The sequence below is a fragment of the Phaethon aethereus genome, assembly GCF_964289735.1.
Source record: "Phaethon aethereus genome assembly, chromosome: 4".
NCBI lineage: Eukaryota > Metazoa > Chordata > Aves > Phaethontiformes > Phaethontidae > Phaethon > Phaethon aethereus.
The window spans coordinates 56,015,898-56,031,052 of record NC_138578.1 but is presented as its reverse complement, the minus strand read 5'-3'; the positions used below and the strand labels follow the sequence as shown (position 1 = coordinate 56,031,052).

Genomic DNA, 15,155 nt, shown 5'->3' with positions numbered 1-15,155 from the left:
TAATGTCCGGCCTCACCAGTGCTGAGTACTGGGGGACAATCTCTTCCCTACTTCTGCTGGCCACACTATTTCTGATGCAAGCCAGGATGCTATTGGCCTTTTTGGCCACCTGGGCACACCTCTGGCTCATATTCACCCAGCTGTCCACCAATCTGTATCTCAGATTAAATATTTTATTTATTAATTAAAAAGACTTTGATGTCCATGGTCTGCTAAAGGAGTTGGCCCGTACAGAAGCAGACCTGCAGGGGTGTTAACCGCATTGTTTCTCACTTGTTCTTGGTACTGCACTGCAGTGAAGCCCTGACCAGGGGAAGAGGTGGTCTTTGGCAGCTCACCGTCTCCCACGCTCCCCGCTGCTTCAGCAGGCCCTTGCGGATGTTGCCACCTCCCTTCTTCTCTGTAGATCTGCCAACTGAGTCGCTTGCAAGATTGATGCTTCATGTGCTTCAGTCAAATTGCAAGAAGGTGGAAAAATTGACACATTTTGACAGAAACAGGGGTATGAACACACAGAGCTGACAGATCTGAGGAAGCATAGAACAAAAATAGGAGTTGGGAGCAGACTGCAGACACCTATTTGTCCATATATGTGGTTTTATCCTATGGGCATGCTTCTGTTGTACAAGAAGATGGAAGCTTGCTCCCAGATTTTCAGGTTGTGCTTTAAGATTTTAATTTAACTGTTTTAAATACCATTTTAAATTATTGCTCTTTTGTAGCAGTAACCTGTGTTTTAGAAACTTTAAAGCAGAAAACTCAAACTTTTCTTATAAGGCAGCCTGCACTTGGTTCAGGCCACCTTCCACAGAAGTTCTTATAATGTAGATGTTGTAAAGAGGAAGGGCATACGTAATTAAACCCACAAAAACAAATGCAATGCTCCTTTTCTCCTAACATACAGAGCTCTCATTAGGTTAAAAAATAAATACAGAAATAAAAAACAAGACTAAGACATCGAAAGAGATCTCTCAGTTTAACCCCAAGACTACAAAGTCAAGGATGCCAAAGGCAGGAAAACAAAGTTATTTTGCTGATACTGTCACCATATTTCACTGGTTTGCAGCAGAGCTAAAACTTTTCAAAACCAGAGATGATTAATTTAGGTGCTGTGCTCCAAAGCATGGTTACCCTCTCCTGGTCTCAAGCCGGCAGATTCCTGTGGAGCTCTGTGGACGTGTGTTACATTTGCAGCCCAGTTGGGGTCCAGTTTGGGAAGTTCTTGTACACACTAAAGGTCGTCGGACTATCCCAGGAATTTTGCTGGGCATGTAATGGTTTGTTAAGCCATAGATTTAGTAAATATATTTCACTTACCCGTGTTAAAATTAAGGGCTTAGACTTCTACCTTGAAATTAGTGGTTGGGTAACAAAGCTAATTGTTTCTCATGACACCCTGGAGCCTGTTCAACCACAGGGAGTCATCTTAGGGGAAATATCACCAGGCGCTGCCCTACTTCTGTGAAGCTGGGATGGCCTGGCCGGGGGATGCCCCGCCTGCCCGCAGAGCCAGGGGCCAAAGCCAGCGCAGGCAGCCCATCACACACCTTACGTGGCTGCACATTAAAACTGCTCACCTCTTCTCCCAGGTGTGAAGGGGAGGAAAATTAACTCTACAGAAACTTCCAGTAGACACAAATATTGCCTGGGTACCCCGGGAGAGAGCTCTTCCAAAGGAGGACTCAGTGTCCAGGCGGGGCCGCAGAAGTCCCCCGGTGACAACCGGGACTGCGCAACCATTGACACAAACCCAGGCCCATTCGAGGTCACTCCTGGGTCCTGCGCGCACGTTCCCCGCCAAGGACGCGCCCCCGGCGCGGCGGGGATGCCACCTCCGCCTCCAGTTGCCGGGCCGGGGCCGCGGGGCGGGCGAGCGGGGCGCGCCCAGGTGCGCCGGGCCGCGCCCGGACGGGCGGAGCCGCCGCCGCCGCCGCCGCGCCCGCGGAGCGGTGGCCCCGCAGCCATGGGGCAGCGAGAGACGCTGCCCGCCCGCCCGCCCTGCCGCACGGGTCAGTGCCTGCGCGGGCGCGGAAGGGGAGCCGGGAGGCGCGGGGCTGCGCCGGGCAGCGTGCGGTGGGGGCGCGGCGCGGCGCGGCGCGGGGAGGGGGCGCGGAGCTGGAGACGCGGCGCTGCGCGGAGGGTGCGCGGCAATGGGCGGGAAGTGGGGGCGCGGGATGCGCGCGGTGCCGAGCGCCGGTCCTGTAAACCCCCCGCGCCGCCCCTGCGTCCCCACCGCGGGAGCGGCTCTCAGGACTCCCGCATACATAAGACTTTACTCCGCCGTGACGTCACGCAGTTTTCCGAGGAGTGTGCCGACGTCGGGCAGGCTCCTGCGTGGCTTCTCCCGTGGCTGGCTCGTGTCTAAACTCGCTTTTCAGCATCTTTTGTGCATTTCTGTGAATGGGGGTGTGCCAGGGAACGGATGCCTGCCCAGCACATCCACTTTCGGCACCAGCAGCCAGGCCTGGGCGAAAGTGGGTTTGGGATTTCCCGGGTGAGAGAGAAGGGTACCTGCCAGCTGTGAGCTGACTCGTGAGCACAATAAAAAGGGTCAAATTACATGTCTAATCAAAACAAAAAGTTTTCCAGATGACTTAGGACCAGTGTCTTCAGTGGCAGGAGAAAAGCCTAGCTGGCTGCCACTAATGAACCGCAGGGTACGTTAATCCCAGGCTTTTGCAGGGACGAAACGCCAGCAAGTTAAACTTGCTACGGGGAATGCGTGGTAGCAGGCTGGCTGATCTAACCGACTCAGATGGAGAATATTTATGTTTGAGAAAACATTTTTGGATTTAGCTGAATCGTAAAAACACTTTAGAAATTACACCAGTGGCCTCCTGAACTCAGACTGGTTTTCTGTTGCTATCGGTCTTGAGTCAGAGCTCGGAGAGTTTATTTCTGCAAGGAGAGGCTCTGCTGACAGGTTCACATTCGTTGTCGTTTGGAAGTGGGAGGTGAAAATAGCTTAGCTACAGAAACTGGGTGCTGAGCAAGCCAGGCGCCCTCAGAGATTTGTCACCTTCCTCAGACCTTCCAGGTAATCTTTAGACTAGTCACAGTGGGGAATAAAGTAATAGTAATTCCTGGATCAGCCTCCTCTTCCCAGCTCTTAGGTGGTTCTTTGATCAGTGGAGTGACATACCACTTTACATGCAAGTGGAACAAATTAAATTTTTTTTAAAACTAGAGAAAGCTGATCAGCACAGTAAACAGAGATCACAAGTGTTCAAGATGACTCTTCTCAGCTGGCAGAAGGATGAGGGAAAAGATCCAACATCTCTTTGTAATGTGAGCAAAGATTGCATTTCAGCAAGGAGAGAAATGTCCTGTGGCAGTCACTGAGTGACTTACTACAGATGGCATGATTAAATTTTCATTATTCGATGTATAAAGTCTGCTGAGGAATGGAAAACGTAAGAATCTGTTGAAAAAGTAATAGTAATGTCATGTGGAGGGGAATAAGCCTGCCGTTCATCTCAAGCTGAATGAAAGTACACCATTCACAGGAAGGGAGACAAGAGTGTTGTTTTCTTCACTTTAGAAACCCAACAGACTGATAGAAAGCTACCTTTACCATTGCAGGTAGCTAAAAGACCATACTTATCAAGAGTTTTTGTATCTATGTTTTCTTTCAATTAAAAGCAGGAAATGTTGCTGCTTCTGACATAAAGCCTGTAGTAGCTGAGTGGTGGTGGTACAACCGTCACCAGTCCACTTCAGCATCATCATAAGGTATTGGGAGCTAAGGGATTTGATTCACTGGCAACCTCTCTGCTTTTTTGCCTTGCCCTGATACATGTTAGCCAAGAGAAACATTTATGCTTAAAGCACTTCCCTGTAATTTTCCTTTGTACTTTCATCTTTAATTATGTCAAAACTTAAGTATATGCAAAATTTTCTTCTTCTAAGACTATGTTAATACTTCAGGATTTTAAAATACTTTCAGGTACAGATGCAAATTCCATTTCTTTTACATTATCCAGTTGCAACTTCTAGTACTGATAAGATGGCAGAATACTATCTATCCTACATACTATGCAAAAGTAATTTCATGTATATGTAAGTTCTTTAAGAGTTTAATCTTCAGCTGCAGGATACAGAAATACCCATTTTGTGGGACCATTCTCACAAAGCCTGGCTTAGCAATACAAAACAACTCCTGTGATATAGGAACTCTCCTGGCAAACAAGGAAATGTGATTGCACAGCCTGAAAATCAAGTGATAACTTTCTGTAGTATGTTTGTTGTAAGCATGGCACAGGAAAACTGGGAGCAGATACTCATTCTAGTTCCGTACTTGTAAAGGGTGGTATCTCCTAGTGTTAGTATCGGCATTGTCAGCCGCAAATGAAGATATGCTGTCAGATTTCATACTGTTTTTAATACTTTTGATATTTTAAATATTCTTTCCTAAACAGTGTTAGGTGAATTATCCAAGGCTGCTTATTGTTAATTGTGCAGTGAAATACTTTTGACAGAACATTAATATCTCCAGAGCTTAGGTATGAAGAGACACAGAGGCACATCCTTTTCTACCAAGTCTCCAAGTGTTTTTTTCAGTTGCAAAAAAACCCCAAGTGGGTGTATTACCGATGGTGCCACTCAGCAGGATGAATCCTTCGTGTGTCATTTTAATTACAGGGGAAGCAAAATTATTTGTTGCATCCAATGCTTTATACGAATCACAATGGACTGAGCTTTTCTACTTCTGCATCAGCTGTTTCATACGTTAACATGTCTTCACAATAAAACCTTTCCTTCCAAAAAGGTTGTCCTTAAAAGCTATTCCAGCCTAGATTCTCTGATCCACACTCTTTGTGTGCTGCAGTCCACCATGAGCAACTGTGAAACATCAGCCTAGACTACTGTAAGCCCTGTTGCAGCATTGCTGCCTGTCGCCTGCTTCCCCGTGCAAAATAATGACTCCTCTTGTTCTTGGAAATGCAATACCTCTTCTTCCTTTAAAAAACACACCTACGCTGATGGCAATGACGTCATTCCCATGGGAGGCTGTCATCATAGTGATGCTGATAAGGCTTGGCTGGCTGAGAGTGTGAAGCTGCAGTCTTAGCTTGGGGTCGCCTGGCTCTAGAGCAGTGTTGCAGGGGTGGCCAGGGGACCGTCCCTCGCAGGCTGTGGTTTTCCTCCTGCTGGGGGTTGCTGAGGTTAAAATTGCTGTGAGTTGTAATGAGGCCTTCACCTCAACATTTTAGGATTGGGTAAAGGAGATCTGGCTCACACAGTAGTCACTGAACAATGTTAATAAAATGTTTTCGTACCTGTATGCAGTAAGGGTTTGCTCCCTGTATAGATTTTTTTTTTCCTTCCCTTTTTTATTTCTTGTTTTCAAATCTCAGCTACAAATGTAAAAGCAGAAGCCTGGAATAACAGCAGGCTTACTCTAGAAGGCAAAGTCTGAAATCATGGATTTGGCTATATGTTTGTGTTTTGGGGATGTGGTAGCTGCACAAGACAGAAGAACCCTTTCTTCTTGAGGTTTCAGGTTAGCTTTTATGACTTCAAGTTGAATTTTACACTGAAGATAATATTTTATTGTTGCATTCCTTGGTCTTGCCCTAATTGCTTGACTGAGCCAATGTAGTGCAAAAAACATGTATAAAATAAAGTATCCGCCTGTGAATTACAGAGGTGGGTAATGACCCGGGGCAGCATTTGTGTACGTTATGTGGGTTTTGTGAGTTATTTGCATGGTCAGAAATGATAAGTGCTCTGGGAAAGATATGGAAAGGAGTAAGCAGAGTGAGGATGGGGCACCTTCAGTGCTGTGCCTCGTTCATGCATCACTTGTCCTCCTTTTCCTCCTTCCAGGTGCTGTGCTCTCTTTCGCTTGCCATGACTCCTGCCAAGCATGGTGCCAGATCATCAACGTGTCTGAATCCCGCCCTTCTCTCCTCGCCTCTATAGATGGGACTCTCAATGAAACGAACCAGAGCATTTCCACGCCTGCTGGAAGCAAATATCGCCTCTACGTTGGCTTGGCTTTGGCAATAGGTTCCAGTGTCTTTATTGGTTCTAGTTTCATACTGAAGAAGAAAGGACTTTTGAAACTGGCAGAGAAAGGAGTCCCCCGAGCTGGTAAGCGGTGGTGCCTGCCTTGCTCCTGCTGGAGGCACAAACGCCTGTTATAACTCAGCAAGATCAGGGCTCGAGTCATGGACCACACATTTAAAACTGTTGTAGTTGAAAACCGTCGTACTTTAACGGTGATCAGAAGTCCTGTCTTGGCTAGGGGTGGAAATGCGGTGTGATTACAGGAACTGAGATTTCAGAATTCTTAGAGCTATGGGGGCAGCGGTGGGTATTAAATATAGTGAGCTGGTGATATTTCCTCCAAATAAAGTTCTCCCTTTGTCTTACCCTTCAAAATGCCTTTCTCTCTCCTTTTCCCTATCTTCTTCCCCCCCTCATTTGAGATGGAAAGTCTCAAGATGGTAACTAGATTTAGTTCTTTTAAAAAAAAAAAAAGGAAGTGCAATACTTATTACAAAAGTTTCTACAGTTAGTACAGTTATTCTTCCATTGAAGTCAACAGATGAAGAGCTAGAAAAATGTGGAGAGCTTTTAAAACACCCATTGGACTAATCTCATAATTCCCCTTGCATGGATGTAAACATATAGCATCAGCAGTTTTTCTCTTGTTTGTTGTGTTTATTGCAATATACTCTTCCAGAGAATTTGGTTATTGGAAAAAAAATGTGTTACTGAATGTTCAATATACTTACAGTTTATGTAAAAAAAATTAAAGCATGCAGTAGCATTTTTCTTTGTAATTTCTCTCAATTTAAAGTATAAGCAGAGTCAAAATGCAGCTGACTGTATATGAATATGTTGGATCTGACCTGGGAAAGCACTTTGAAGCATTCCTTAAGCTCACCAACAATCTTCATGGACATTTTACTTTTTCTTGGAACTCTCCCTCCATGTGTATTTAGTCAAATATCATTTTTCAGAAGTCCAAGTCAAAATGCAGCACAGTGATTAATATAAAATGTCAGTCAAAATCAAATGAAATATTATTCATGTTGCAAACAGATAACATGCTTTTTCGGTACTTTGTAGGACTAGATGCAAATGTGAAGCTGTGGTTTGGTTTATTATAATAAGATGGTCTCTTTCTTCTAAGATGAGATTATTTTGTCTGCTTTCAGGACAGGGTGGATATTCTTATTTGAAGGAATGGCTTTGGTGGGCTGGATTGCTATCAAGTAAGTCACCTCTTTCCTCTCAACCTACATGTAAGTGCTACAAAAAGCAGAATATTTTAGATAGGTTTATTCCCTGATTTTTAACTCCCCTCACTTAAAAGAAATGTATTTGCAATCATCTTTATGGCAGAAGCCATTCTGGTATCCCATCTCTCAAATATTATGTTTGCTCTCTGGAGCTCTTTGCTGAACAACCACCTTTTCTTTAATATCCAGACAAAAACAATGGGAGTGAATCTGTCCAGCTTCCAGGACTTAGGGGAAAAATATTTAACTTCCTTCAGCCTTTGTTATGTCCAGAGGAAGTTAGACAATACTGAAAGGTTAATTTGCATAGATGGTGTATATGCAAATTATATTTTGGTTTATATTTGCTATCATAGCTATCATACAAAATATTTATAATAGCATGCTTTTTATTCCCCCCTTTCAACCTGATTCAAATGTTCTTTCTTCTGCAGTGGGATTAGGAGAAGCTGCAAACTTTGCTGCCTATGCCTTTGCACCTGCAACCTTAGTTACCCCCTTGGGTGCACTGAGTGTTCTCATAAGGTTAGTACAAACCGGACGCAAACCTTGACAAATGAACCATTCAGTGTGTGAGGGAAAAATACTCTCTTTGGCTGAAAGTAGAGAATTTTAGTAAGAAAACTGAAAAGGAAAATATGGACAAAAAATGCTTTTTGTTCCTTGGTGGAAAGTTCCCTTGCTTTTTTAGAACTGAATTTCCTGGGTAGAGGGAATGAGAAGTCTGGTTCCAAAAACTGATATATGCTTTCCTAACAACCTTCCACCTATATTATAAAATATTTCTTATCAGCGTATACCAGGTATACTGCTGATGCACAGTAGTAGAAAGCTGTAATTCATCACTTCCTAGAGAACTGAAGCTTTCTTAAGAAGTCTTATCCTGTTCTTCATTTCTGACAAAACTTTAAAAGAAAATACACTATTCCCCCATTAAAATGTTTTCAAAAATGTTTCTTTTTTATAGGAGCAAAATTTCATATTAAGGCACACTTAGTAAGCATTTTTGGTTTGTTTGGTCTTTTCCAAGTTCTTCTGGAAAGAAGGCAAAGAAAATTTTAGTTTTTTTAATATCTACAGTTAAAATTCGTGGTTCTTCTGAAATATGAATGCCCTCCTTTCCTATGTATGAAGAAACAATTTCCAAATACTTAAGCACATACATTAATATGGCTATGACAGAAGCAGAAAAGACATGGATTATGCTTACAACAAACATTCTGGGAAATAAAGCTTTAACACCCTCTGTTTTGGTGGGGATAGCAATCTTTCCAATTTTCATGAAACAGACAACTTGAGAACGTCATGTCAGTGAGCTCGTTACCCTTGCGTGAAAAAACAGCTGTAATTTGATCAGTAGGTTGAAAAACTATTTGTGAGTGTATCCAAATGCTGTTAAGCCTGTGTCTGTGCCTGAGGTTGTGCTCTAGCTGGTTAATTATGTGCCTTGTGAGGTGGCCTCATGTGGGCCATGTTCTTATCCTTAGGTTAAATCTTGAACCTCTTGGAGAGCCTGTGGTCAGTCCTCATAGCAATGGGAGATGTGCCTTCTCTGTGGTTTTGGGGGAGTCTTGGCAAGCCAGACAGAAACTGTGGCTGGGTGGGAGAGCCCACAGAGGGATGAGGAACAGTTTCCAAAACTTGTTGCATAGGTTCTAGTGGCAAATGAAGTGCTTTAAACTGTTTTCGGAAGAAAATAACAGCTCATGTGGTCAATCTACAGGTGCGTGAGGGTGCATACTCCTGACCTAGGCAATCAGTAATGAGAAGTTCCTTGAGCGGACCCTTTACAACCTGGAGGGGAGGGGTCAGGGTTGCTAACCCCCCTAACACCTGACGCGACCTTCTTGGTCCTGACCAACCTTCCTGCAAAACTCCTTAAAATTTTATCGTTTCAGGCAGTTTTCTCATATATCCAAATTCAAAAGAGGTTTTGAATTACTATCATGTTACCCTGAAAGATTTTGAATGTCTTGTGTGGCTGGTGGAGCTGAACATTTTTCTTTATATTTTGCCCAACAGTGCGATATTGTCATCCTATTTTTTAAATGAGAAGCTGAATATTCATGGAAAGTTGGGCTGTGTACTGAGCATTTTAGGGTCAACGGTCATGGTTATTCATGCCCCCAAGGAGGAGGAGGTCACCTCACTAGATGAGATGGAAAGAAAGCTGCAAGATCCAGGTCTGTATGCAATTGCAATGAATTTGTGCTACAGTTCATAGAGGAGTGTTCGGGACATTTAATAACTTTTAGCACATACTTGGACGTCGTCTGGTATTTTCTCCCATGTGCATTACTCTTCTTCTCATTTCTCTCTCTTACAGCGTTTGTTACGTTTGCTGTTCTCCTGACAGTTGTTGCCCTCATGCTGATTTTTATTGTGGCTCCAAGGAAAGGTCAGACAAATATACTGATCTATGTTTTAATTTGCTCACTCATCGGTGCCTTCTCTGTTTCATCTGTGAAAGGCCTGGGCATTGCTATTAAACAAATGCTGGAGCAGAAGCCAGTTTATCGTCATCCATTGGTTTACATTTTGGTGGGCATCTTAGTGCTCTCAGTCAGCACTCAGATCAGTTATCTCAACAAAGCATTGGACGTGTTCAATACATCGCTAGTGACACCTATTTATTACGTGTGTTTCACCACGACGGTTGTGACATGCTCCATCATCCTGTTCAAGGAGTGGACTAGTATGGACCCGGGTGATATCATTGGAACCCTGAGTGGGTTCTGCAGTATCATCACAGGCATTTTTCTGTTGCATGCTTTCAAAAATACTGATATCACCTGGAGTCAGTTGATGTCCGCTGTTGCCAAAGAACCATCATTACCAGGCCGTGAATACGAAACCTGTCACACTTTATTGGAGAGCATGGAAGACTCATCTTTGGCATACGAGGAGGACAACGTTTTATTCAGTCAATGAAACTCTCCTCAAAGTATTGTCAATTGCAGACTCAGCCCACCTATGTCTACTAGAATGCTCTTCTTTTCTGCAGTCCTCTGGTAAACTGTCTGTAAGGCCAGTTAAATCTGGCACTTCAGGACATGGTTTAGGGGACATAGTGGCGTTGGGTTAATGGTTGGACTTGATGATCTTGAAGGTCCTTTCCAACCTAGTGATTCTGTGATTCTGTGAAATGTGGGCCACTCCTCTGTGCCAGCTGTTGGTAGTAATGAATGAAAATGTTCAATAATTCTCATGACAGACAGAAACCTGATGGTGATTGCATGTCAGGCAATGAACAACCTAGTCCTTTTTTTATGCAGCATCTACTACTGGAGAATTTTAGCAGAAAAGAATGGTCTTTGTAGGCTATATTTACCAAGTGCAATTTGCCCATCATGATAAAAGATAATCCTTGCTGAAGTGACAAGCACTTTCCTATTATCTTAGTGATGGCCTTAATATTTCAGGCTTTCTTTATGTTTTTATAATTTATTGCCAAGCAAACTTGTAAATAGTCTACCTGAAGGATATTCATTGGAGATAAAATATGAAGAAAATTTTGTTTAACCCTTTTAGCTTTTAATAGAAAATTTTATGCAAGGTGGGTTTTTTTATTTTTTATGACCTTCCCATTAATCTCGAATAGAAGTCACCAAAAAATTATGAAATGTTGTTCTTTGTAACCATTCTCCTTCAAAATCCATTTTTTAACAACAAAGTCTTAGGTCTTATACCTTAGCCGTCCTGAGTGGATTGCAAATCCATGGATGTGCATGTACCTTTTTATTTCAAAACCATGACCAAGTTACATTTTAAGAAAAAGAAAATTCATTAGAGGCCTGAACACAGTTGCTGTTGGCTTGAAAAATAATGTAAGATAAAAGAATAAATTATTCAAAGGCAGAAGAAAACCAGAATGTGCATTTAAGAATTCCCACTATGTTTTATACTACTTTGAGGCTTAAGAAGGGGCTTTATTTATTTCTGTACTTCTTCCTAATATTGCCATCTATTCATCAAAAGCATTTAAGCTTTTCAAAATTTTTTCTCATTTTCCAGAAAGTTATCATTGTTTCTTAACATTCTTTACATTCCGTTATAAAAGCAAAATCCATTTTCCAATCCGTGTGCAATTTCTAAAAATACTAGGTAAGGGAAGGGCTGTAAACAAGGGGTGAGAAACATGAAAACATCTTTTGTTTTAGTTTGGCCTTTTAATCTTTTCCAAAAATGAGTATTCACCTCTATTAGATGTGTTAGCTGTTCATCTAATGTAGATGGGAAGATTAGCCTCTGTACCACGGTATGCTCCTCAGTTGTGGTCACTGATCTTTATTGCACAAAACCAGCTTGCACAGTCCGTGGTACAACTCATTACAATCCCCTTTGTTGCCACTTTGTGAGCGAGAAAGTAGCTTCAGCAATCAGATGTGTGGGTCATGATGAGCTCATCAGACAGGTAGTATTTCCAGTTCTTGGGTTTTTACGTGTGAGTCCGGAACCTTTGCCAGAGGATGCTAGCATTTCAGCAATTAAAAATTTATTTTAATCAGCTGAGCTTTATTTGCCAAGCAGAACCTCCTCATGAAGCAGGGTCTATATTCTCTAACGTGCAAAGAGCGTAGTGAAAGTGGACACTTTGGACGGATAGCGAGTTGTTCCACGAAAGAAAGCGCATAATTTAGCTGTAAGAACAAAAGTGTTGCTACTGATATTTCATACGTTTGCGTTGTGCCAAGTTTAAGTACTTCCTTTTTGAAAGACACTCATGAAACATCTCACTTGTTAATGATTTTTAACGATGCTTTAGAAGCTATTGAAAACTAGAAAGTAACACTAGGGATACTAGCTTAAAGATATTTCTAAATTACAAACATTTTTTTTTCACTTGGCTAGGTTTGTTGTTGACATACCTACAGGAAGAGGCAGAAATTGTATCAATCACTTGCACCTTATTTCTAAACCCTCATTTTTACAATGAAAGAGCATATCTGAGAAATGTGATATTGGAAAGTGTGTCCAGTTCTTCTACTCACAGTACTTTATAAAATATTGCAGGTAATCTTGCCAGTGTAAAGAGAAGCCCGTAAGATGTCATTAGGCAATGGGTATTCAGGTTATTACCTACAATTACCTAATTTGAGAAGTACATTGAATAGTGCAGAAGGTGGTAGCAATATTACTACAGCAAAAGAGACATTTTCACAAAAAATGCACTTGCCTTGGAAAGACAATGACAATGTATACAGCTTTGGAATGTTTTTCAGCTTCCCAAGTGTTAAGACTTGCAGCAATTCTTTGCTGTTAAAATGCACATGTTAAAAAAATCTTCAGAGAAGAAAATATATAAACAGTTTCATTACTACTTACGTAACATAGAGAATACTTTGGCTTTATTGGCCGGATTCAAATTACAAAATCTTTATAGTTAAAAACAGATAATACAAACAATAAAAAGACTAAAGCTGGAGTTTTCTTTACAGTTTGCCTTTTAACAAAAACTTGCATTGCTTTTCACTGTGAATTATTCAAGAATAATTGAAGAAAATATTGATTGACCCTAAAAAGAAAAAAAGAAATCCTTCTGCATAGGTAGTAGCCCCTCTAGTTGTTGATAGAGTCATCACTGTGGCGTGACCAAATGGGTTATTTATACAAAAAGTAACAAGTCCAATTCTTGAATGGATGTATGTTGGCATTTTTAAAGATATGTAGTAATACTTTCTTTGATAAAGGTCTGGACTCTTTTTATACCAAGTCTAGGCCCTTTTTATACCAAGTCCTGGCAGTCAATTAACTTGCACCAAGCAAGAATTCTATACTTCCTACTGGACTTGCGTATCTACTTTTATACATAAATAACATCTACTAGGAAAATAATGTTATTTTCTTACAGTATCAGAAAATCAGTTAGTGCTTTTTTTCATGGTGTACAGGAAGTCTATAATGTTAAGAGGTAAATTATTGATTATCTTTTTGTATAAAAAACATTTGCCATACGAGATGTTATTTTTGAAAATGTTTATATTTAGTAATTAATTTGGAAGAATTTAAATTTTTAGTGAAGTTATGCTAACATTTCTCTTGTAATAAATTATTAACGCATAATGTACTAAATGATTTGTGTTTTTTGAACAAGGGATAAAATGGAGTGTAACTCATATTTCTGCTAAGCATTTAAACACTATCTATCTGACAGATGCAAAGCAAATAATCTTGGTTTTAGCAGCTGGTCCTATGCACACAGAAGTGGATTTTAGGTGAAGAAGATCTGGCTGATGTCCTTGCAGTTCATGTGCATCTGACCTTCTTTTGGTCATGGCCACCTTTTAGTAGCTTTGACTTTTACTAGATTTTCTGATGGGAAAGAAAACTTTCTACTGCCCTAGAAAAGCCACGTGTGAAACTATTCACCTTGAGCTAAAAAGTCTGTAATGTTGTGATGGAACTGGAGGGAAGAGTATGGGGAGATCAAGAGGTTTTAGCTTCTCTTACAGAATTATATAATTTGTCCAGATGTGCTATTCTTACCCTGGTGTTCCGTAGAAAGCATCTGCAAGGAACATTTCATGCTGATGATTAGTAGTCAAAAGGCACTGATTTTGAGGGACAAAAATAACAGGCAAGTGAAAATGCCTTCCCTTCTAATCTAGGGAATAAACCCAAAGCTGATGTCTTAGGGAGCTCTTTCTCATGGCCATTCTCAATGGAGTGTATTTCAGTGAGTTGTCAGGTTTTCCGGGCAGTGAAATGAAAGATATTATCTAAGGTAATTTTAAGTGGTTTAGAAAGTAGAGGGAATGGTTAAGAACTAGGACAAAGAAAACCTCAGAGGCAATGCATTGCTAACCAAATTATGCCTTTTAAATGTTGATACAAAACAAATCTTGGCAGCTACTCATTACTACCATACCCCAGGACAAATTAATGGGCAATTAAATTCATTACATAGCTGTGCTCATTAAATGTAGGTAGGTCAAGAAGACTTGGATAGGCTAAATAATCTGCAGGGAATTTGGAAGGGAGTACATAGGTTATTATTTTCTATAGAAACCTGTTCTACCATCTTCCTTTACCCACCTTCCTAGCCACACTTAAAACAAGCCATGCTATAAAAAATTTTCATCCCAAAGAGTACTGAGTCAAATCTTCAACCTCATCACGGTTGCGTCCTGGAGCTATATGGGGAATTACATACTCCTAGCAAACACCATTCTCTTACTGTTTAAATTCCAGCAAAACAAAACTGGCAGGTGTGTTAGAAAATGCTCTTTCAGCAGCGTGGGTTTCCCGTAGCTGACTCTTTTCTGGCAGGTTTTAAAGTGGCGACGAGGTCCAGGACAGGATGGGGAGGCTGAGCGGGAGCCAGGCTGGTGGTGTGTGAGGCAGGAGCGGAGCCTGGTGGTGTGCCTTGGTGCGTCTGCAGGGACTCCCTGATTGTGAAACTTTATAAGAGAGGTAAAAATAGTTGGTCTGAAAACCAAATGGCACTGGGGATAAACATCACCAGCTCATCAGGAATACTTTTGATGAGGGAAGTAATTTAATTTTCTGAAAATACATCCCAGTTTGCCAAGAGTGCAGCTTTTTTATAGAAAAGAGATATACCCTAAGCAGCTGGTGCACAGAGGCTGGGAATTCTGCCCTTTTTTCCGTAATACTGACTTGCTGCAAGTTTTCTGATGTTTGTTCAGAGAATATCAACCAAATTTTTACAACCACTCAACAGTCATACAGCCTTTGACTAGACGTTGGCTGTATGAGGGTGGTGTAGTGTCTCCTTCTAACCTTTATTGCTCTTCCAGGTCTCTCTTTTATCACACAAAGTTTTTTTTAAAAAACAGTTAACAAACTTCCATTTGCCCACACGTGCCTTTGTATGGTCAGTGATGTGGGTAGCATTCACTCTTCACCCATCTAAGTACTTTCATTTTTGCCTGTTTGAAT

At 41.5% G+C, this 15,155-nt stretch overlaps 1 protein-coding gene across 1 annotated transcript; it reads left to right on the top strand.

The window, feature by feature from the left end:
- Positions 1-1,963: 1,963 nt before the first annotated feature.
- On the top strand, positions 1,964-10,184 carry NIPAL1 (NIPA like domain containing 1; the record flags this gene model as incomplete). The annotated part of the gene is made up of 6 exons (XM_081999689.1): positions 1,964-2,009; positions 5,830-6,096; positions 7,170-7,226; positions 7,688-7,778; positions 9,276-9,436; positions 9,580-10,184. The coding sequence occupies 6 exons, from the start codon at positions 1,964-1,966 to the stop codon at positions 10,182-10,184; spliced, it is 1,227 nt and encodes a 408-aa protein (XP_081855815.1).
- Positions 10,185-15,155: the final 4,971 nt, after the last annotated feature.